Source organism: Orcinus orca, chromosome 13 (genome assembly GCF_937001465.1).
Source record: "Orcinus orca chromosome 13, mOrcOrc1.1, whole genome shotgun sequence".
NCBI lineage: Eukaryota > Metazoa > Chordata > Mammalia > Artiodactyla > Delphinidae > Orcinus > Orcinus orca.
Genome location: NC_064571.1, coordinates 818,262 through 842,447, shown reverse-complemented (window position 1 = coordinate 842,447; position 24,186 = coordinate 818,262). Strand labels below are relative to the sequence as shown.

At 40.5% G+C, this 24,186-nt stretch overlaps 1 protein-coding gene across 3 annotated transcripts in view; it reads left to right on the top strand.

Moving 5' to 3' along the window:
- The first annotated feature begins 2,330 nt into the window (after positions 1–2,330).
- The window catches only part of RGPD4 (RANBP2 like and GRIP domain containing 4), a 54,136-nt gene continuing 32,280 nt past the window's right edge, over positions 2,331–24,186 (top strand). Inside the window, exons 1-12 of one of the 3 annotated variants that reach the window (XM_033401657.2) lie at positions 2,331–2,586; positions 7,321–7,388; positions 8,676–8,787; positions 9,293–9,445; positions 13,545–13,775; positions 14,112–14,257; positions 15,815–16,007; positions 19,861–19,948; positions 21,844–22,053; positions 23,048–23,229; positions 23,316–23,491; positions 23,650–23,773. In XM_033401657.2, coding sequence (XP_033257548.1) covers positions 2,515–2,586; positions 7,321–7,388; positions 8,676–8,787; positions 9,293–9,445; positions 13,545–13,775; positions 14,112–14,257; positions 15,815–16,007; positions 19,861–19,948; positions 21,844–22,053; positions 23,048–23,229; positions 23,316–23,491; positions 23,650–23,773 — 1,755 coding nt within the window. In that variant the 5' untranslated portion in view covers positions 2,331–2,514. The remainder of the gene's footprint in view (positions 2,587–7,320; positions 7,389–8,675; positions 8,788–9,292; positions 9,446–13,544; positions 13,776–14,111; positions 14,258–15,814; positions 16,008–19,860; positions 19,949–21,843; positions 22,054–23,047; positions 23,230–23,315; positions 23,492–23,649; positions 23,774–24,186) is intronic. The other 2 variants (XM_033401654.2, XM_033401653.2) reach the window with 2 other exon arrangements.

Below are 24,186 nucleotides of genomic sequence, written 5' to 3'. Positions count from 1 at the left end.
TTTGGTTTCCTTATCTGTCGACTTGAGCATAATAACAAACAACATTACCTTCACGAAGTTGTTGGAAGCATCAAACGAGTCAATACATGTGAAGCTGCTGGGCTGCACCCCGCAGGCCTACAAGCCCTGTGCTTGCCCAGCTTCAAGACAGAAGAGCCCGGAGTCAGCAACAGAGACATCGATAGTTTAATGGATGGGGGAGCTTACAAGTCTGAAGCAAGATCCTGGAGCAACACCCCACTGTGTGCAGTGGACCGAGGGCAGGACAGGGTGGCGTCTCCACTTCCTCGGGGAAAGAGGGATTACCAGTTATAGGGGAATTGACTTCAGGTGGGCTCATTAGTTACCAGGGAAACCAGTAGAGGGGCAGGCCCCTCACCACTCCCTTGATAAGCTATCATTAGCTGGGACCTGGGGCAAGTACTGGGTGGGCCAAAGGTTCTTTTGGTTTTTTCCATAAGGTGCCTCTAGCAGCACTTAGTGGTCTTTAACTTCATTAGAAACAATTTTGTTAGACTGTATGTGACAGCTGTCATATCAGCGTGCATTTAAAAAAAGACATCAAAATTGGTGAATTTTTGTGTAGCCATTTTAATATTGAAGATGGAAGGAAAAAAGCATTTTCGGCATATTATGCTCTATTATTTCAAGAAAGGTAAAAACACAACCAGAAAACACACACACACACACACACACACACACACACACACACCCGAATTGCAAAAAAGGATTTGTACAGTGTATGGACAAGGTGCTGTGACTGATCAAACGTGTCAAAAGTGGTTTGTGAAGTTTCGTGCTGGAGATCTCTCGCTGGACGATGCTCCACGGTCAGGTAGACCAGTTGAAGTTGATGGCGATCAAATCGAAACAATAATTAAGAACAATCAATGTTATACCACGCGGGAGATAGCTGACATACTCAAAATATCCAAATCAAGCGTTGAAAATCGTTTGCACCAGCTTGGTTATGTGAATCGCTTTGATGTGTGGGTTCAACATAAGTTAAGCGCAAAAAACCTTGACCATATTTTCACACGTGATTCTCTACTGAAACATAAATAAAAAGGTTCCATTTTTAAAACCGATTGCGATGGGCGATGAAAAGTGGATATGTACAACAATGTGGAACGGAAAAGATTGTGGGGCAAGCAAAATGAACCATGACCAACCACACCAAAGGCCAGTTTTCATTCAAAGAAGGTGGTGGTGTGTCTATAGTGGGATTGGAAGGGAGTCCTCTATTATGAGCTTCTTCCGGAAAACCAAACAATTAATTCCAACAAGTACTGCTCCCAAGTAGACCAACTGAAAACAGCACTCGACGAAAAGCGTCCGGATTAGTCAACAGAAAACACATAATCTTCCATCAGGATAACGCAAGACTGCGTGTTTCTCTGATGACCAGGCAAAATAAAAAAAACTGTTATTTACAGCTTGGCTGGGAAGTTCTGATTCATCTACCATATTCACCAGACATTGCGCCCAGGGATTTCCATTGATTTCGGTCTTTAGAAAATTCTCTTAATGGAAAAAAATTCAGTTCCCTGAAAGACTGTAAAAGGCACCTGGAACAGTTCTTTGCTCAAAAAGATAAAAAGTTTTGGTAAGATGGGATTACGAAGTTGCCTGAAAAATGGCAGAAGGTAGTGGAACAAAAGGGTGAATACGTTGTTCAATGTAGTTCTTGGCGAAAACGAAAAATGTGTCTTTTATTTTTACTTAAAAAACGGAAGGCACTTTTGGCCCACCCAATACTAGGAAGATCAACTACCCAAGGTAGGCTCTTCCAAACCAGCCACCCTTATTCACATCCAATATGATTGAAATAAAACAGAACCAGAATGTTCTGTTTTATTTTCCCTCTTTATAAATGCAGTAATTGCTCATTGTGGAAAATTTGGAAAAATTGAAAAATCAAAAAGGATAGGCTGTAAGAGGCCAGGTTAGTTCCATGTGTTGGATAAAACTGTTTTAAGTCTATAAAAAAAGGATCAAAATTATCCATAACCATAAATTCTAAACTCCCTGTATACACGGATGTGATCTTTTTAATCCTAAAACCTACTGAAAACATTTTATGAAACTTGTTTTAAGCTAAGACCTAAAAATTCAAATTCCAAAAACGAGCGCTTTGACGCATACGACTGGCGCCGAAGAGTGACGTCAGCACCGGGTACACCCCGTCCGCCTCCAGCGCCTGTGGGGCGGGCTATTCACGGACGTTGCTTCTCGCGGCCCAGGTAGTCGCTATGCACTTTCTGCCGCGTCACACAGCCCGCGAGCTTCTCATTTCCGCGTCGCGCAAGCGCAGTCACCTCCGCGCGCCGGCGCCCACGGGCCTGCGCGGCGCACAGGGCTGACGCGACACGCACGCACGCACACTCGCAGGCGCGTCGGACTCTCGCCGGCGACGGCGCTGCGTCACGGACCTTTGGGCGCCGCGCTCCCGAGACCGCAGCCGCTGCGGCCTAGGCGCTGGCGTCCCGCGCGCGAACCCTGGTCGGCGGCGCTATGAGGCGCAACAAGGCCGACGTGGAGCGGTATATCGCCTCGGTGCAGGGCTCCGCCCCGTCTCTCCGGGAGGTGAGCGGGCCGGGGCGCGCGGCCTCCAGGCGGGCCCGTGGGCGGCGGCGCCATGGTTCGCGCTGAGGCGCGGCCGGCGGCCGGGGGGCGGGGAGGCGGCGGGGCGGGCGGCGGCGTTGGCGCTTTCTCTTCCTTCTCCTTCTTTTTTCTCTCCTCCACTTCCTCTCCTCTTCGTCCCCGGCGCCCGGGCGGCCAGGGAGGCGGCCGCGCTGCGCCCACGGCCCGGGCTCCGCGCCGAGGCCCGGCCGCCCTGCCGCCCCTCACACCCCGCCGCTCCTCACAGCTGCTTTTACCGGCATTTTGTTTTTCAGCGGAGCCCTGGTGGGGTCTGCATTTCCTCCCGGGCCTTGTGTCCGGGGCAGATTTTGTGGCCTTCCGGCGACGCCTCTCGGGGTACTTTTCCTCCCTGGAGGCAGATAGCGAGCTGGGTGCACCGTGGATCCGCCAGCCGCTGGTCGGATCCCTGGTCGCTGTCCGGGGTCGAATGCAGCTCTGCCCCGCACACGCCGTGGGGTTTGAGGTCAGTGTAGCTTACTTCAGCAGTAGGGCGGCGTTAGGGTACTGACAGGAGCTTTAGGAGGGTCTTCGTTAAACGTTGAGGGCAGTGCTCGGCGCGTTTGGTGAGCCCTCGGATGTGGCTGTTAGAGGGACGGTCGTCCAAGGTGTTCTGGGCAGGGGCCTGTGCGAATAAAGATGCATGAGGAAGTTGAAAACCGAAAACCGAGCGACAGTCAGGAATGTAATGGCACCGTAATTGTGTCTTTAGCCACGTTCTAGGTGTGTGTGGTGTTACTGCCGACGACCCTGTGGATGTTGAGACCTGGAGAGGTGAAAGCTACTTGTCCTGGGGACACAGGTGGCTCGGCGGGATTGGCAGTGGGTGTGGCTTAGTTTCTCTTAGGACCAGTGGAGTGGCGGACAGCCCATCCCTCCGGAGGAGGGGAGCAGGTGCTCACATGCAGACTGTAATTCCCAACTGCTGGCGTACTCATGAATGCGACTGTGGGACCAGAGCCTGAGCCGGAACCTCACTGAACGTTTCTGTACCCCTGAAAACGGTGTAACTATTTTTTCTAAAGCAAGTTGAGAGCTTTTATGAAATTCTAAGTGGGGACCCTGGCTCTCAAAAGAGTAAGAACCACTGTCTAGACAGGAGTTAGAATGTTCTCTGAACTAAGGAACTTTTCTGTCAAATGAATAAGGGTGGGGACAAAACTTTACGGGTTGGTTATTACTCTCACCTCTTTTACATTTATAAAGAGTGTTTTGAGCAGATGTTTTTCTTCAGACAAGGAGAAATCATTGATTTTAGAACCTGGGGCCTTCAGTGGAATATTGACTAGCAAGTGCGTAACTTTGGAACATGTGACAGTAATTCTGTAAACTTGGGTCTCAGTGAAATGACAAAACAGGGTGCTGTGGACAGGTTGGGAGGGAGATGGTGGAGTGAGCAGAGACAGCAGCTGTGAAGAGTAGGAAGAGATTGGTATCTACTTGGTACCCAGTTTGGCAGAGACTGGCCATGTGTGAACAGACCAGGCTTTCTAGGATGTCCAAGTTCTAGGTGCTGTGATGGGTCCACAGTCTCCCATCTTCCCAGGCTTCCAGTGTGCTTTCATTTGTTCACCTCATCTTTTGTTCTGCCATTTTCTACTCCTTTACATGTGTTTTTGTTCTTGTTGAAAATGTCACTTAACGTTTCTTCAATTTTTTTTCCAGATGGCTTCTATTTAGTTTTCCTAGTTTTCTGTCTAGTTGGCTTTTTATTCCACACCCCTGATTTCCTGCTCCTTAGAGGCAACTTGACAGCTCTTAGGTGTTTGTTCTACCCTTAACATCTGTATTTCATACTTCTGAATAACATACATATGTCCAGTTGACCCTTGAACAACACGGGTTTGAACAGCACAGGTCCACTTAAATGTGGGTTTATTTTCAATAAATATGTGCTAGAGTACTATGCGATCCACGGTTGGTTGAATCTTAGGATGTGGAAACTTGGGTATGGAGGAACCGAGTGTGTATACAGAGGGCCGACTGTATGTATATGTGGATCTTGAACTGGGTAGAGGGTCAGTGCCCCTAACCCTTGCTTTGTTCAAGGGTCGACTGTACTTTTATTTATCTCCTTTTCCTCATTTTAGACACTTTCTGCTGGCTTTCACCTCTCCTCCAGACCGGTCCACAGATGTATTTACTTTTCCCCTCCTTTTTTCAGTTCTGTTCTTGTAAATTTTAGTTAAGTGAATATCTAGTGTTTATATAATTACGGTAAGGTAAATATTTTTGCATTCAAGTCACCTTTATTGTGTAGTTTTATTTTTCCTAGAGTAAATAATAATTGCTCTATTTTTTTGGTTGGTTTAATTTCCTACGATGTATTCCTTTTTTTAAAAAAAATTAATTAATTTATTTTTGGCTGCATTGGGTCTTCGTTGTTGCGTGCGGGCTTTCTGTAGTTGCAGCGAGCGGGGGCTACTCTTTGTTGCGGTATGTGGGCTTCTCATTGCGGTGGCTTCTCTTGTTGCGGAGCGCGGGCTCTAGGCACGCGGGCTCAGTAGTTGTGGCTCGCGGGCTCTAGAGCGCAGGCTCAGCAGTTGTGGCGCACGGGCCTGTTTGCTCTGCGGCATGTGGGATCTTCCTGGACCAGGGCTCAAACCTGTGTCCCCTGCGTTGGCAGGTGGATTCTTATCCACTGTGCCACCAGGGAAGCCCGGGTGTTGGATATTGTCACATGCTTTTTTCTTTTGGTGGCATTTGAGATGATCTTGTGGTTTATTTCTTTTGCACTTTTAATGTGATGGATATACTTGTGTTATGCTTTTGGCAGGTGTACTGGACCCAGCTCTGCCTCTCCAAGGTGTAGAGGGGAGGGAGGTGAGTGGCACTGAGGGCTTTCCACTCACTCTACTTTTCATATCTGTTTATGTGCCAGACGTGAGTTGTGCTTAACATGGTCCTCCTTGTCAGTCGATCCTTTCAAGTCATTGCCCCTTAGCTGTTGTTTGACCAGGTTAGTGAGAATCTTGGTCGTTAATTCGTAAATCTCTAATTAGATGATAAGGCATCTGACTACCTTAAGAGACTCATAGTTACTCTGCCGTTTATTTACTACCTTCATTGAATTTCTTTACCCTGACATTGAATGTACTGGGCAGAAATCACATCACATCAATACCTACAGTTGCCTTTGTTTAAATTAAGCAGTGAGACTCCCCACGGCTGCCCCAGTTGGAGAGATGCATTCTGGTTTTAGTCACAGGCTAGACCATAGTATGCAAGGGGCAGATGAAGTAAAGTTGTAGAGCTGGGCAGGTGCCACGTCATGCTAGTCTTTGGTGAGAAATATGGGTATCTTCAAAATGTAATGAAAGCCGTAAAAGGATTTTAAATTTTAAAGAAAGGCACAGTGTGGTTTGTCTTATGTTTTGACGAATTAATTTTGGGAGGGAAACAGGAAGGAATTAGTCGTTTTGGTAGTCCCAGAGAGAGATCATAGCAGGCTTGTACTTCGGTAGTAGCAGTAGAGATGCAGAAAAATGGATGGATTGAGGTAACACAGAAGGTAGAACTGACAGGTCTTAATATTTTACACATAAGTGTAGAGCTCAGGAGAGCTGAGAGCCAGAGATACACATTTGAGAGTCATCGTAGTCATGGGTGAGATGGATTATGTATCCCAGATGAGATGCTCTGAGAGGGAAGAGGACTTAGGACCGACTCCTGGGGCTTTGCCAGTTGGACAGGCACAGCGTTAGGGTGCCTGTGCTTCATGGGCTGAATCTGATTGTAGCCTTGTGAAGATGCAGGGCACTGTACATAATTGGTGAAATACTGTAAAATAGCACTCTCTCCTGCCTCTGTGCTTGTCACCCTTCCTGAACTGCAGCCTTTGTGCATGAAGACAGAGACTTAATTTCCTGCGCATTCCCCAGTGCCCAGAATGGTGCCTGGTGAACAGCAGGCACAGCAAACAAATCTAACACCTGTATATTTAGGAATAAAATCAATAAAAGAAAACATTGCTTTGTAGGCTGCTTTTTCACTTAGTATATGTTGATTTTTGTTTTTGTGTCCTTATATAGCTTTCAAAAATAAGATGCTTGATGGCTGTGTACTTCTGTCACATGTGTGTAACATCATCTGGTGTGTCTCAGCAGGCTGGACTTTGGAGCTTATAGAAATAAAAGAGCCAGGGTGTGGACTTGGATTATTACCAGAAGAGTTCAATTTTTATTTCTGCCTCTTTAGCTCCGTGAGTGTAGAATAATGATCTGTGGAGCGGTCAGTAACTGGACCAGGGAATCCCCAGTGCCTTAATGGGTCTGAAGTACTTTGGTACTCTCCCCATAAAGGCTTACACACGGCAGGAGAAGTGAAGTCTGTCGTATACCTCTCCTCCCCTAGAAAAGTGGGCTTCTGTCTGTTTACTTATCTGTAAAGTGAGGGGCACCACACGGTTTCTAAGGTTTCTTGCTGATATAAATTCTTAATTTCTGATGTCATCTTGTCTTGATGTTCTTAAATTAATTTTTTTGTTTCATGAAAATTAGAAAACATGGACTCAGGACTTTTAGAACATGTGCATTTCTACAGGCAGTTTTTTTTTTAATCTTTTAAGTGAACAAAAATCAAATTTATTAATATTAACCTTGCTAGGACTGATTTTAGCTCTTGTGAAAAATATGCAGAATTCAAAATATGATAAATAAAAGAGTTCTCAATTTTTTTTAGAAGTCAATGAAAGGATTCTATTTTGCAAAGCTGTATTACGAAGCTAAAGAATATGATCTTGCTAAAAAGTAAGTACCAAACTGTAAACATGCCTTAATTTTCTAAAACCGGTGCTTTAACTTCATGTTCTTCTTTGACATGGATAAATACACATTTTTTTAGCAGTTCTTCCTAAGTATGTCCTGGAAATAAGGGATTCATCACTCAGATTGGTGATAAGAACTAGTCTGGATTCCATCTGCAAGTTGAGTCTAGAATGATACTTTCTGCATGTCTGCTGCTTATTTACACCCAGGGCAAGAAATCGTTTGGCATTAAATTTTCGTTAAAGATTGTTCTGGGTTAGAATAAAAGAGAACCATGCCTATATCTTAATTTCTTCCTGGTTAGATATCTGCTACTTTTATCAGCTGGAAAAAAATGGCAATGAATACAAAATTAAACTAATTCCTGGGCAGGAGAATAGCTTGTGTAAAAGATCTTTAATTGACTGGATTAGGTGATCCTGGGAGGCTTTGTCTCACCATAGAGCCAAGAAGCTTGGTAGTCTGATTTCCTGATTTATAGTGACTTAAAGCTGGAAATTCTGAGGGAGGCAGGCTATTAAAGGCATTGACGGGAAGATGAAAATTCTGATAAGGAAAGTGTTAGCGCCTTTATTTAACTGGCAGCATTGGGCCTGTTAACCCTGTTCCTTATTAATATGACACTTTTTCCTCCAGTGTTGATCTTTGGTCTAATATCTCCTGTGATAACATTCACTGGACCTAGAATATGCTTATTTTTAGTTGTCACTTGAGTTAGAGAATGGAAGTCACCGGCATTTGGTGGTGTAGTGAGTGATTTTTCTTCTGTGCTGTTTTAGCTGGGTACAGTCCCGTTAGATGTTATTTTCTTGTTTAAAAGGTGAATACGTTCTCTTAGTTGTTATTTGGAAATTGTTGCTCTTTAGTGTTTTGCATTATGATAGTTTAAAGATTTATTGTAATCACTTTCTAATGTCTGTGCAAAACTTAGTGCTATTCCCAAAGTGTAATAATAGAAAAAAGGTAATTTATGTGTTCATTTCTTAAGAATGGGTAACACTAGAAAAAAAAATTTGGTAAATGTACCATTTAATGGTAAAATGAGTATGTTGTCAACTTTGTACATGTGTTTGTGTTTAAGTATTATTTCTATCTGGATGCTTTTCAGTATCTGCATATTCTACTTTAAATAGTGGTAGTCAAGAATTAGAATAACAATATAAATTAGTTTAGTGGTTGCTTGGCTTAAGATATTCTCTCAGCAGTTAAATGCAGTTCTAAATGTGATAATTTAAAGATTGTTTTTATATTATTGTTATTTTTAAACAGATATATATCTACATACATTAACGTACAAGAAAGGGATCCCAAAGCTCACAGATTTCTCGGCCTTCTTTATGAAGTGGAGGAAAACATAGAGAAAGCAGTTGAATGTTACAAGGTAAACTATGTAAGATTAAAACATAGCCTTCGCATAGCCAAACACACATAATGCCCAGGTTAATTTATGTAATAAATAATTCACATATATTTTATGGATGTCTTGAAAACAAGCACTGGTATCATCGTACTATTAAGTGAAACAGCTTGAAACAGATTTTGAAGTTCTTAGCCCAAAGAATGCTGTATTTTATCATTAAGAGATTAGCAATTGTAAAAGAAGATTAACACCTATAAATTTCAAGTTTACCATGATCAGAAATGCTGTTCTTATGTGTGTGGTTCCCTCCCTCTCTTCCTTTTCTTTTTTGCGTTTACCAAATAAAAAGATAATTTTTTTTAATTCATCTTCAGAAAACTTGCAGACACTTTAATAGCCTTGAAATAACATGCTGTCATTTAGAAATAGAGTTTTAATAGAGTCACTTGATAAATTTTTAATTCTTGTGTATGAGTGTATGGACTTTAGGAATCCTACTAATTTCTTAATTCTTTTTTGATATCAGCGTTCAGTGGAATTAAACCCAACACAAAAAGATCTTGTGTTGAAGATTGCAGAATTGCTCTGTAAAAATGATGTTAGTGATGGAAGAGCTAAATACTGGGTTGAAAGAGCAGCTAAACTTTTTCCAGGAAGTCCTGCAATTTATAAACTAAAGGTAAAAAATTAAGCAAAAGAAAGCATATAATAAAAGCCGTTGGGGAAAACTTAAGACACAGCTATTTCTAATATTTGGAGTTTAAGTGATTTCAGTAGTAACCTTTAAACCGGTGTGTGTGGGGATGGGGAGTGTGGGAAATGGGTGAAGGGGGTCACAGGGGTACAAACCTTCAGTTATAAGATAAATAAGTTCTGGGGATGTGAAGTACAGCTTGTGACTATAGCGAACAGTACCGCACTGTGCATTTGAAAGTTGCTGAGAGGGGGTCTTAAAAGTTTTCATCACAAGAGAAAGTAATTTGTAGCTGGGTGAGGTGATGGACGTTAACTTATTGTGGAAGCCATTTCACAGTACATACATTATCACAATATGCTTTTTCATTAGGTACGAGTTTGCTTCACACATGGCATCTCATTTACCCTTTGGAATGATTAATGTTTTAGGGATTTTATGGTTTGTTAGCTAGATGGTGGAGCTAAAATTAAACTGACTTCTATCTGATATGAAATTTTTGCTTCATTGGGTGAAAATTACCCATAGGGTGGCAGTTCAGAGTTATAAGGTTTTTAAAGAACTGTTATCTAAATTTGGAAAGGACTGTGTTATGGGATAGTGAGGTTTTCAAGCAAAAGTTAAAAGACAGTTTCTCTAGCATATTATAGGTAATTTCTAAAAATGATAGAAACTTGTTGCTAATATATTAACTCATTCTGCTTGCTTTTCTTTACTGAGTAAAATATAGTTTACTGAGTGACTCTTCTGGAGAAAGTCTTTCCAAATATACTAGGCAAACAGAATTTTAAGTGTATGTTGGGTTGTAACCAATATATTGGGTGGCTTGTAGGATCTTAGTTCCCCGACCAGGGATCGAACCCTGGGCCCTGGCAGTGAGAGTGCTGAGTCCTAACCACTGGACCGCCAGGGAAGTCCCAGTGTACATTGTTTTTAACAGGACCCCCTCCATCCCGACTTATACATGTTTCCGATAGAATTTTTTTAACTTTTTTATTTTGAAATAATTATAGATTTTTCTCAGGGAGTTGTAAAGATTGCACAGAGAGGTCCTGAGTTTACTTCATCCAGCTCTCCCCAGTGGTTACCTCTTAATGTAACTATAATACAATATCACACCAGGATTTTGGCGTTGGTGCAGTGTGTGTTCAGTTCTTGTTCGTCTCATCATGTGTGTAAATTTGCTTAACCAGCACTGCAGTCAAGAGACAGAACTGCCCCATCACTACAGGGCGTCTTTCATGCTTGCCCTTCTGTGGTCACATCCACCTCTCCTTCCCATCGTCCTTAACTTCTGCCAACTGTGAATTTGTTCTCTGTCTTTATAATTTTGTAATTTAAAAATGTTGTATAAATAGAATCAGGCATCGGGTGACCTTTTGAGGTTGGCTTTTTTCATTCTGTACAGTGCCCTTGAGACCCATTCAGGTTGTGTGTATCAGTCAGTAGTTGGTTCCTTCCTTTTATTGCTGAGTAGTATTTTGTCATATGGGTGTGTTCCACAGTTTAACCATTTACTTTTGAGGGAAATTTCGGTTGTTTCCAATGTTTAGCGATTACAAACCTGGTATGAGCAATTGTGCACAGATTTTTAAATCAAAAGTGTTTTAAAAACCCCTAGAGATAAATACTAGTAACATTAAGTTTTTCTCCCTGTGATAAGCACCTGGATTTTAAATATTAATCTAGGGGCTTCCCTGGTGACGCAGTGGTTGAGAGTCCGTCTGCCGATGCAGGGGACACGGGTTCGTGCCCCAGTCCAGGAAGATCCCACATGCCGCGGAGTGACTAGGCCTGTGAGCCATGGCCGCTGAGCCTGTGCTCCGCAACAGCAGAGGCCCCAACAGTGAGAGGCCCGCATGCTGCAAAAACAAACAAACAAAATTAATCTAAAATGTTAGGTTTCAGTGTGTAGATTTCTTTACCTTATTATCTTTGTTTTATGCCTCAAACATAATTTCCTTATTGGCCATGACAATCCATTCCATTGTGACATTATGGACCATGTATAAATGGGAGGGGATTATTTTTCTTGCAGTATAACCAAAGTTAAATGTTTCTAAAGCATCCTGATTCCCTTTAATGACTCTTTAAAGACAGTGTTGTCTAAAACTAAATCTTATGTCAGATTCCCCCCCCATCTTTTGGATAGAAATCCATGAGATTTGTAGCTATCTAGCAAAGTAATTCTATTTCTCCTAAAATTTAAGGCTGACTTACAGTAAATAGCTTTTTGACATTTCTTTAATGAACAAAACTACTCAATATTATTAATGAGAGGGCATTTTCTCTTGGGTATGGGAGCAGAATTTTTGTTTTTTAATACTTATTTATTTGCTTATTTGGTTGCACCGGGTCTTAGTTGCGGCTCATGGGCTCCTTAGTTGTGGCTGGCAGGCTCCTTTAGTTGCAGCTCGCCGGCTCCTTAGTTGTGGCATGCGAACTCTTAGTTGCAGCATGCATGTGGGATCTAGTTCCCTGACCAGGGATCAAACCTGGGCCCCCTGCATTGGGAGCGTGGAGTCCTAACTACTGCGCCACCAGGGAAGTCCCGAGAGTAGAATTTTTGAAAAGCATCCATAATGGTGTTGATTTTTTACTTATTTATTTTTAAACATATAATTGAAGTCTAGGGCTTTTTTGCAGTTATAGACACACCAAGTGTAAGTTACGGAACTGATCCAGGAGGAGAGAGCTTGGTGAGGGAGAAAGGGCACTAATGGCGAGCATGGTCTGCGAGGTGGCGGGGTGGGGAGGTGAGTGCAGGAAGGTCGAGTGGAGCTTAGGGGTGATGGCTTCCATTTTCTCTGCGGGGGATGAGGTGTGATCATAAGTTGAAAGTGAGAGTTGGAGGAAAGAGGAATATGAAGTGAACTCTTCAGGGAATGGAGAAAGTGAGTTTATTAGAAGTAAAATAGGGCTTTATTTTTTCTAGGCATTACCAGTTTGGCAGTTTGAGATTATGAAAGTAAATCAGTTAGCTTGCTTGTGATTTCCCAAATTCCCGAATGCCCTACACTCACTTGTTCATCTGTTCATGTATGGGCGCAGAGGAAGCAGGTGGCGGGGTCTCCAAGGAAAGGTGGAGAGAGTTAATTGAAGGCATCTATAAGTAAGGAGTAATTGTGGTTGTTGGGACTGTGGCATTTCAGCTTGACATGGAAGGAAAGTGTATGTGTGTATTTCATGGAAAATTAAAACTTAGTGATGTCAGTGTACTGAAAGCTTTTCAGGTGGTAGAGGCAAAGAGATGTGGCAGTGAGGGTATGTGAGCCCCTGTGAGGTGGGAAAATGAGAGGGTGTGGTGGTCTGAGCGCTTTGATCAAAATACAGATTTGGCCAAATGGATGGCTGAGGCTGGAGTGTGGAGCACTGGAGATGAGGTCATTAAAGAGCAGAATGCCCAGGCTATTGTGTGTCTTTTGCACTTCTCAGTTGCCACTGACAGTGGCAGTTGTTAGGGATAAAGGAAGACGGTTCTATTCCAGTTGCTAATGAGGGGGGACTGGCAGGAGTAGCCGGATAGCAAGTCCTTTAGAAAACAGAGTTAGGAGCAGGGATGTGGTGGTGACGCTGGGAGACCCCCACCTCCTCTACTTGTGCGTAGGCTAGCAGAGAAGTGATGGCAGCTGTCTTGGAATGGGACTCCATTCAGAAAGGCCAGAAGGTGAAGACTTTGAGAAGATAGCAGAGCAGTAGGAGCTCCACAGTGGGAGCAGAGTGGGCAGAGATGAGTCAGCCTTAGGGAGATGCAGAGCACATTGAGGGTGAGGACCCTGGTGCAAGGGTTCCTGGGAGGCTAGGCGTCTGGTAGTGACCGGAGTGTGCAGGGACGCAGGCCGGTCGTCCTGGCACACTCTGAGGTGAGCATGGGCAGCCACTGCTGCTGTGTCATCCCAGGTGTTTCTCCCCACGTACATTTCTTGAGGTTTAGCTTCTGGGCTGGAAGTGACTCTGAGGGGCTAATGAGGTAGGTAGAGTGGGAATTTACTAAAGCCAGACACAGTGGGATGATGCTCATAGGAGCCATGATGTGTTTAAAGTTGCACAGATGTTTCTCTAATTAACGGTTCTTTAAAAATAGGAACAGCTTTTAGATTGTAAAGGTGAAGATGGATGGAATAAACTTTTCGACTTGATTCAGTCAGAACTTTATGCAAGACCTGATGATGTGCACATGAACATCCGACTAGTAGAGCTGTATCGCTCAAACAATAGACTGAAGGATGCTGTGGCCCACTGCCACCAGGCAGAGAGAAACATAGTCTTGCGTTCAAGTTTAGAGTGGAATTCCTGTGTTGTACAGACCCTTAAGGTAGGTAAAAACTGCTGGGTCTCACACTTCTTGATGGACAGTTACCATATATCCCTTTGTATTTAAGCGCTGCCTTCCAAGACCTAAATTTCTTTCATTTATGTATAGCAGCTGTGAAATGAGATTTTTGCTACCATGATTTCAATTTATAATGGGTGGATTGGAGAAATAAATATGAGAAATATGTTTATATATTTTTTGGTGTTTTTATAGGCTGATTTAAAATCGACATGGTTTTACAGCATAGGAATGGGCAAAGGAATTTGTAGGCATAAAGCACTCAGTTTTGTAACACATGATAAAGTTTTGTAACTTGGAGTTCTTTTTGCAAAATAGGAATATCTGGAATCTTCACAGTGTTTGGAGTCTGATAAAAGTAACTGGCGAGCAACCAATCAGGACTTACTTCTAGCCTATGCTAACCTTATGCTTCTCACACTGTCCACGAGAGATGTGCACGAGAGCAGGGAATTGTTGGAGAGGTATGTTGACCTACGGAGAGAGTACTTCGGTGTCAGCTACAGATTTTCTGTTTGTGGTAATTCTGTTCATTGGTCTAAACATCTTAATAGCATTATTTTTTCTGTAATATATCCAGAGGTAATAGTTAACATAATGAACTACTTAGAAGGAATCTTCTTTTGTGGGGATATTGTAATTGGTTTTGTGTGACTTTGATTTCTAGAGAACTGTATTACTGCTTAGGCTTTATTAAATTATATTTAAATATTTAGTTTTGGCATACTTAGTAAAGAGTTGAGCCTGAAAATGAATGTTCTAACTGCTGTTCCATATTTTGTTTCAAAAAAAATGATACAATCTTGATTGAAAATCAGAGAATAAACTTCTTGTCAGATATTCTAGTATAAGCTGTTAACGTGACTGATACTTCAGAAAGCAATGTTTTAGCTTAGCAACAAGATAACTAAAATATAATACATGGTTTTTCTGTTTTCCACGTTTTAATTTTGAGGACCAGTATCTCCACTTGATTAAAATAAATTCCGCTGAACAGAAACATCATTTGGATTTGTGTGTTAGTTTAGAGCAGGGGTTGACTAGAGCTTGTGGGCCAAACAAGGCTCACAGCCTGATTGTATGAATAAAGTTTTCCTGGCCACAGCCATGCTCGTTGTTATGTGTTATCTATGGCTGCTTACACACTGCAGTGGTAGAGCTGAGCACTTGTGACAGAGGTGGTGTGCCTGCAAAGCCACATTAGTATGTGGCCCTTTATAGGAAAAGTTTGACATTCCCTGGTTTATTACACTCTCCATTTGTCTGAAAAGTAATTCTTTTCACTGAAGTGTAGAGTTAGTTTTCTTGAGGAAGTACTTAGTGTCTTAACATGGGTAGGGTAAGGGAGTATCCAAAAAAAACTAAATTGAACTTTTAGGTCATTTTAGAAAATATTTAGGTTTTTATGTTTTTTTGATTTTGGTGTGGTTATATACTTAAAAACTTGGTTACATGAGGAAATAAAGGAGAAAGAGACAATTTTTTAGTAGTACTAAAAAATAATTTTAACTTCATGGATCCCTAGGAGGGGTGTTAAGACCCTCTAGGGCAGCGGTCCCCAACCCTTTTGGCACCAGGGACTGGGGGTGGGGCGGGGGGATTCAAAAGCATTAATACATAGATTACAAATAATAGTGAGAAATATAATTTATTTATCTCTAGTTATGTGTATAGTAAGAAGAGCAGTTATGGTATTGATAATGCACATATTTTAGTTATTATAATTTGAAAATGGCATGTTTAATTTGAGAAATTTCAACTTTGAATTAAATAACAAAACCATATGATGGAGAAGATGTTTTGGAATAAGACATTCTAGAGGTTAAGCTTGAAGTATAGGAAGTGTGTGGAATAACAATAAGCGCTAGATGATTTATAATTCATAAAACAATATGGATTATTAAGAGTTAGAATGTGGAAGATGAAGCTTGAAATAGTTTTATTTTATTTTGAATTAAATAATGAAACTGATTATTTACAATGCAGTAGTTTAATGTGTGTTTAATACTTTAATATTACAGTTTTGATAGTGCTCTTCAGTCTGTGAAATCTTGTGTGGGTGGAAATGATGAACTCTCAGCTACTTTCTTCGAAGTGAGAGGACATTTCTACATGCATGCTGGTTCTCTGCTTTTGAAGATGGGTCAGCATAGTGACGTGCAGTGGCGAGCGCTCTCTGAGCTGGCTGCGTTGTGCTATCTCATAGCCTTTCAGGTAATCCACTCCCAGTTTTGCATGCAGTTGACATTTCAGTGAGACTTTGTTGTATTTCACATGGAGGTGTGTCCTGGTCCGTAATGAAAATATGGGTAAATATGTAAAATTAAAATGAAATAGTTACTTTGATGGGTGAAGAGTAACAAGATTTATACAGTACTGGTGAGGCTGGTGAAACAGGTACATTGATGCATTGCTGGTGGCAGTTGGCATTGCTATGGCTTTTTGGAAGATCAATTTGAAGAATTTGATCTTTTTACTTTGCCATTTCTGGGAACCTGTAGTATGGAAATAGTCTCAAGTATGGATAAAACTTGATTCAAAAAGATAGGCATAACTTGGACGAAAAACTAAGTAAGTAAATTTTGGGGTATGGTTGCGTAAGCTATGATCGAAGAATGTGTTTACCACCCGCATTTCAACATGTTAATTGAAAACATGCGTATGTGATATGTATACAACATTAATAGTATATTTAATGTATAGCAGTATACTTACTTATCTTTGGAAACATGAAACTTCTTTATACATAGAACATGACATGAAGAAAATACGCCAAAATATTAACCATTATTTTTAGATGATGAGATGCTGGCTCTTTTCCCTTCCCTAATTCATTTTTGCAGTTTTAATGTTTTCTTTAGTGAGCTTCTAGTAATTCTGAAGTGAAAAGAAATGAGCAGTCTTCCAAAAAATGAATTAAGCCCAGCTTGTAAAAATTATTGTTAGCTTTGGAGAATAATCTTTTGCCTGAGAGAAAGAAAAAGGGGTTCACTATAGAATTACTTTTAGAGAGTGTTCCTCCTTCTAGTTCATATTACCTAGATCTTTTAAAAACCTGTTGATATGTGGTCCACAGTGCTATGGTGTGCTCAGTGGAAGCATTTTGGTTCATAAGGAATATATTTTAGTGAAAATTAGTGAAGTTAATGAAGTTTGCTAATTTATATAAGCACTAAAAGGTACTTATGATTAATATTTTTATAGAATCCTCAAGTAGCTGACAGTTCTCTTATTTTTAATGGAAACTAAAATGTATTAAATTTTTTAAAAATGTGTATTTTTAAGTTAACACACAGTCAACCATCCTAAACATTGGCCTTTTTAAAATTGAAGCATAGTTGATGTACAGTATTGAGTAAGTTACAGGTATATAATATAGTGAGTCACCATTTTTAAAGATTATACTCCATTTATAGTTATTGTAAAATATTGGCTGTATTCCCTGTGTTGTACAGTATATCCTTGTAGCTTATTTTATACATAATAGTTTGCACCTCTTAACTCCCCACCAATACCTTGCCCCTCCCTCCTTCCCTCTCCCCACTGGTAACCACTAGTTTGTTTTATATATCTGTGAGTCTGTTTCTTTTTTATTGTATTCATTAGTTTATTGTATTAAACTTTGACCTTTTTAAATAGTAAAAACTAAATCTCCCTCTTAATTGATTGCGTGAGGCTAACTTTTTTAATGGTAGGGTTTTCAGACCCTTGCTTAGGGGACTGCTGTAGTTCTAGTGAGTCCAGGTAGTCCCCCACTTACGATTGTCCGACTTATAGATTTTCAACTTTACAACGGTGTGAAAGTGCTGCACATTCAGTAGAAACTGTACTTTGAATGTTGATCTTTTCCTGGGCTGGCGATACGCGGTACATACTCTCCTGTGACGCTGGGCAGTGGCAGCAGGCTGCACCCCCCATCTGTCACACAACCATGAAGACTTACGGCCATCTGTACCCAGACGGGAACAGTCCTGCTTTTCATTTTTAGTACAGTATTCAATCACATGAGATATTGAGCACTTTACAATAAATGGGCTTTTTGCGTTAGATGAGTTTGCCCGACTGTAGGCTGATGTAAGTGCTCTGAGCACGTTGAAGGTAGGTCAGGTGTATTAAATACATTTCAACTTAGGATATTTTCAACTTACGGGTTTATTGGGGCATAACCCCATCCTAAGTTGAAGATCTGCGTGTCTGTGTTTCAGCTAGTTAAGCAAATTCTCTCTTGAAACCTTTTTTTGGCCGCACTGTGCAGCTTGCGGGATCTTGGTTCCCTGTCCAGGGATTGAACTGGGGTCCTCGGCAGTGAAAGCGCCGAGTCCTAACCACTGGACTGCCAGGGAATTCCGTCTTTTGAAACCTTTTAATTAAGATGAGGAAATGTTGATTTGAGATGATGTGACTGAGTACATTCATAACTAATTTACTAGTCCCAAATGATAGTGGTTGAGTAGTTCTGGAAAAGGTGCCAGTGTTATGAATTGAGGTCAGTTTGAAAGCAAAAAGAATTATGTCACATTTTGTTTCTTATTTTCTGTGGTCTTCAACATCTATCTATAGATGACTAAGTTTGGCTTCATGCTTAAAAAACTTCTGGGTAAAAGCATAGGTCAAACTAATGTTTCTAAAATTCAAAATCAGAAGTTTTTAGGTTCATAAGTAATATATTTATTTTGAAAAATTATCTTTGGAAAGGTGGTTATATTCACATGGTTTCATATTGTAGTGGCATGTAAGAATATACAGTGAAAACTCCTTCCTGTGTCTGTTCCTTAGTCATTTACTTCTCTTCCCTGGAGGAACTAATGTCATTAGTTTCTTATGACTTCTTCAAGAAATGTTTTATGCACACACACTCTTAGAAAATACAGAAAGAAGAAATTCTGTACATTCTATTTATTTTGCTTTATTTCCATGAAATATATCTTGGTGATATTTCCATATCAGCCCAGATAACATAGCATGAGTACAGCACCCTCATTTGTTCTGACGTTTGCATGTTATTTCATTCTATGGATGTACCATAGATTGGGTTTCTTTAAACCAGTGCCCTAAAACCAAGATACCAGGTTTTACTTTTTTGTTATGCTTCTTCAAAATAATTCTGCAACGAGTAATTTATGCCATTTCACATGTGAAAATTTGCGGGTGGAATAAATTCTTGAGAGAAGAATGGCAGGATCAAAGTGTATCTATGCATTTATAAGTTTTAGAGCTATTGCCAAATTTCTAGCCTCACAGAGGTTGTATCAAATACTCCCACTACCAATTTAAGAAAGTCATTAGAGGTTTAACAGCAGTTAGACACCCACCATCCATATAGTTAAGTTTTAGGATATCTCCAGTAAGTGTTCATTTTCTGGAAGTGAACATTTTCAGTGATGGACATTTGCTGCTTTTCAAGATAGCCTGTTGCGTTTTTGGATAATTTGGTTCTTGGTGCTTCCTTATATGGAGTAAAAATATTTCTCAAGCTGCTACCCATTGGTGGTGGTTTTTCCTTTTAGTGCTATTAAAAAGTCTAGCCCTTCTTTTACAAGATACTTTTCCTAATATCTGAACGCAGCTGTTGTCTTTTCACCATTCTGTTTATTCATAATTGTTCCAGCTCTTCTTCATAGGATATGGCTTGGAGCCCTTTTACTCTCTTGGTTGTCCCAGTTATCCCAGTGGTATCTCAGATTATTCTCTGGAAATGTGCTGTCCACAGTGTGGCATTTCCAAGTATGGGCCCCCCAGCGCCAGATCATGGAGAGCTGTCATCTCTTCCACTGCTCTCATTCTGTTTATGCAGGGTAGAAAAGGTCTCTAACCAAGTACTCCCCAGCTGTAACTTGAATGTGCTTTTAGTAGAAAGTAATTTCTCAGAAGTGCTCTTCGTAGGCATCTTTTATAGATTATCTAAATTTCTTGGTTCCGAGTGTTTTGCAGTTAGATTTCCAACTCTGTTTAACATTGGCTAACTGCTCATTCTTTATCGAAAAAGTACAGTGTAATAGAAAGGAACATCTTACTATTAAAAATGTGAGTATCACTAAATTAAGATTTTTGATTCTAAAATGATCAGGTTCCAAGACCAAAGATTAAATTTATAAAAGGAGAAGCTGGACAAAATCTACTGGAAATGATGGCCTGTGATCGTCTGAGCCAATCAGGTAATAGTAATGTTTAACTGATTTTATTTTAAAAAGAAAAGAAAATTTCTGTTTGGGCACATCTTATGATAGTATCTTCTCTCTGTCCAGGAGATAATTTGTCATAATCATTTGTTTCTCTTTGCCATATTGGATTAGGGAGCGAGATACAGAAAGAATGATAAGAAATTGTATATTCTTTAAAAGGAACAAATATTGTTTGCTCCCGGGTAGAGAAACTGCTTACCCCCCTCCCCCCCCCCTTAATCTAGCTGCTAGAGCCTCCATCCAGAATATTTTTTTAAAATTTATTTATTTATTTTTTTGCGGTACACGGGCCTCTCACTGTTGTGGCCTCTCCTGTTGCGGAGCACAGGCTCCGGAAGCGCAGGCTCAGTGGCCATGGCTCACAGGCCCAGCCACTCTGCAGCATGTAGGATCTTCCTGGACCGGGGCACGAACCCACGTCCCCTGCATCGGCAGGCGGACTCTCAACCACTGCGCCACCAGGGAAGCCCTTTTTTTCCTTTTTTAAAAAAAATTTTTTTTAATGTTTATTTTATTTTTTGCTTTCTCTAGTTGTGGCAGGCGGGGGCTACTCTTCGTCGTGGTGCGTGGGCTTCTCATTGCGGTGGCTTCTCTTGTTGCGGAGCATGGGCTCTAGGCGCATGGGCTTCAGGAGTTGCAGCGCACTGCCTCAGTAGTTGTGGCATGCGGGCCCTAGAGCGCGTGGGCTTCAGTAGTTGTGGCACACAGGCTTAGTTGCTCCGCGGCATGTGGGATCTTCCCAGACCTGGGATCGAACCCTTGTCCCCTGCGTTGGCAGGCGGATTCTCAGCCACTGCGCCACCAGGGAAGTCCCTCCATCCAGAATATTTTAAAGCACTTCCTAAACTAAGAATAAGTTACTCATCAGTTGCTTAAGACATTACTATGGGGGATATAAAGATGAAAAAGTTCTGGATCTCTCTCTTAAGGAACTGACATCATAGTAACAGAGATAGAAGGTATATATTCACATTCTGTTAGGCTCTTGGAATTTTTAGATTTATTCCCAGTTTTGACTATTTGGGATGGATCCTAAAGGTCTGTTACAGACTATCTGGCTTTGTTAAGGCAGAAACTTGCAGGTGTTCACGCAGGCAGTGAATCAAGCAGTGAACTGAAGACTCCATGGGGAAATGTTCCTGTAAGAAGCAGTTTTCATTTTAGGATATTTTCATCACCTCATAAAGAAACCTCGTACCCGTTAGCAGTCACTCCTCATTCCTCCAGACCCCCTCGTCCTAGGCAACCACTAATTTTCTGCCTCTTTATATCTCTCTGTTCTGGACAGTTCATATAAATTGAATCATACAAAATGTGGTCTTTGGGTAACTGTCTTCTTTCACTTAGCATAGTGTTTTCAAGGTGCATCCATGTTGTTATGTGACCTAGAACTTCATCCAAGGAGCGTTTTTTAAAATAGATTCTTCACCCCAAATCTGTGGAATCAGAATCTCTGGGAGTGGGGCCTGGAAATAAAAAAAGAAAATTTTTAAGCTTTTTAAAGGATGATTCTGACCAGCCAGGTTTAGAAGTTAGGTTTATCAGGTCAGAAAATTTGAGCTTGGTCCTGTTCTCCTGTGGCCACTTGAATCCCACACTTTTCCATCTAAAATGGAAATCCTTTTGGTATTTTTCGCACACATTTTTTTCTTTCCTTTTATTCTAGTACGTAGATACAGATACTGTTACACTGTAGTCTATTCATTTTTCACATCAGCACCCTTTTGGGTCCAGCTGTGGTTGTTGGGCTGGAGGGCTGGGTCTGAGATAGTCATGTTATTTCCCCTTAGGGTATGTGAATGAAACTATTGAGAGAGATGAATAAAAACAATCTATTTTTTAAATGATGGAAATAATTTGTTTTTCAGGGCATATGCTGCTAAACTTAAGTCGTGACAAGCAAGACTTTTTAAAAGAGGTTGTAGAATCCTTTGCCAATGAAAGTGGGCAGTCTGCTGTATATGATGCTCTGTTTTCTAGTCAGTCACCTAAGGATAGATCTTTCCTTGGTAGCGATGATATTGGAAACCTTGATGTACAAGCACCAGATCCTGAGGATTTGGCTCGATATGATGTTGGTAAGTTGTATCTTTCTAAGGAAACATTTTGCATTTTAATCCTTTTATACTAGGAGACAAGTAATAGCAACAAGGGGAATAAATTGCCCATAATCTCATTACCCAGAAATAATGACTTAATATTTTCCTATATTCCTTGCAAGTTTTTTGAAGAGTTGGGGTAGTATGAGGGGTTGGGGTAGCTGTAGTGGTGGCATATGTTTTTCTTGTAAATAGTTGTTTATACTGTACACATGATTAGTCTCATGAATTCTTTCTCATCCTGTCTCTCTAACTATCACTTTTAGTGGCAATATGATCTTTTTAGTGAAGTAGCCATAATTTGTTTGCCACTTTTTATTGTTGGGTATTGAAGATGTTTCCAGTTTTTTCACTTATATTAAAATGCTGATGAAAACTTTACTATAAAGTGCCTCCATTTCAGTTATCCCGTAGAGATTCCTAAAAACAGAATTACTGGGATAAAGTGGATGAGCCTGTTTAAGTCTCTTGCAAATTGCCATATTACAAGAAAACTTGTGCCTATTTATGCTTTCCGAAGCCCATAACTTTTTTAGTATTGAATTTCTTGTAGAGGAAAAGATCTATTTATTATCCTAATGGACTAATGTAGTGGTATCCCATTGTTTTAATATTTCTTCACTGAAAGGAAAATCTGTTGTTTCAAGATTTCTTACTGGTGGCTATTCTTTATTTTACCTCTGTCAGTAGATTTTGTTCTGTTGAGTTCTAGTGAGGCTCTTTTTTCTTCTTAGATGGACTTCAAAAGAACGTTTTCCATTATAACTGTCTTTATTAAAGTTCCTAGATGGAGTTTGAATACTTCTAATAAGAACATAAGACTTTGCTTATCATAGATTTCCCCTGTGCTCTGATATAGAAAAGCAGTTATAAAATTAAGGTACATTTATTATGAGTCAGTTGTTTATGTTGGCAAAACTGATGGGACGCAAAGATTTCCAAAACCTCAAGCCAATTTTTTTTTGTATTTCAGGTGCCATTCGAGCACATAATGGTAGTCTTCAGCACCTCACCTGGCTTGGCTTACAGTGGAGTTCATTGCCTGCCTTACCTGCGATTCGAAAATGGCTAAAACAGCTTTTTCATCATTTGCCCCAGGAAACCTCAAGACTTGAAACAAATGCACCTGAATCAATATGTATTTTAGATCTTGAAGTAAGCAGAGATTTTAACAACTTAAACATTATGAGTATTGTTTGATTTTTTTCTACTTAAATTGATTTTTCTTTAAATAAAAACAGGTATTTCTACTTGGAGTAATATATACCAGCCACTTACAATTAAAGGAGAAGTGTAATTCTCACTACAGCTTCTATCAGCCTCTGTGCTTGCCACTTCCTGTGTGTAAACAGCTTTGCACAGAAAGACAGAAATCTTGGTGGGATGCAGTTTGTAATCTAATCCACAGAAAAGCAATGTAAGTAGTCAAATAAGAATACTCCTTTGACTTATTGCCTAGGGACTTTAATTCTCATGTGAAGTTTTAATTTTTAATTCTCATGTGATGATTTACATACGTGTAAGTGTTGAACTGCATGTTTATAAATCAATTTTATTAAATACAACTTTTTTTAGACCTGGAACCTCAGCAAAATTGCGACTTCTAGTTCAGCATGACATAAACACTCTAAGGGGCCAGGAAAAACATGGCCTTCAGCCTGCTCTACTTGTGCACTGGGCAAAGTGCCTTCAGAAAACGGTGAGTTCACTGAAGTGGAAGCAGTTTTTAAGAACATTACTGTCATTTTTTAAAATCACAGATTTTACATTGAAAGCCTTTCAGTTTTAAAAACAGCTTATTCATATGATGTCAGGTGAAACGTATTTTCTTAATCTTGCCACAGAGTGGTTAGTCTAGTTAATACATAAGTGCTTAGAACAGTGCCTGGCACAGTAAATGTTCCATAAGTATTAGTCATTGTTATTATTACTTATTTACCTTACGATAAATATTGTCCAGCCTGAAGATTCTTTTACGTGTTTGGTGGCACAAGACTCTGTAGGTAAGGGCATTATCTCTTGCTAAGTAGTTGAGGTCTGTTCTGTGGCAAGATTAGATTAGTTTAGCCCTTTGACCAAACTGTGGCACCTATAAGAGTGGCAGATTTCGGC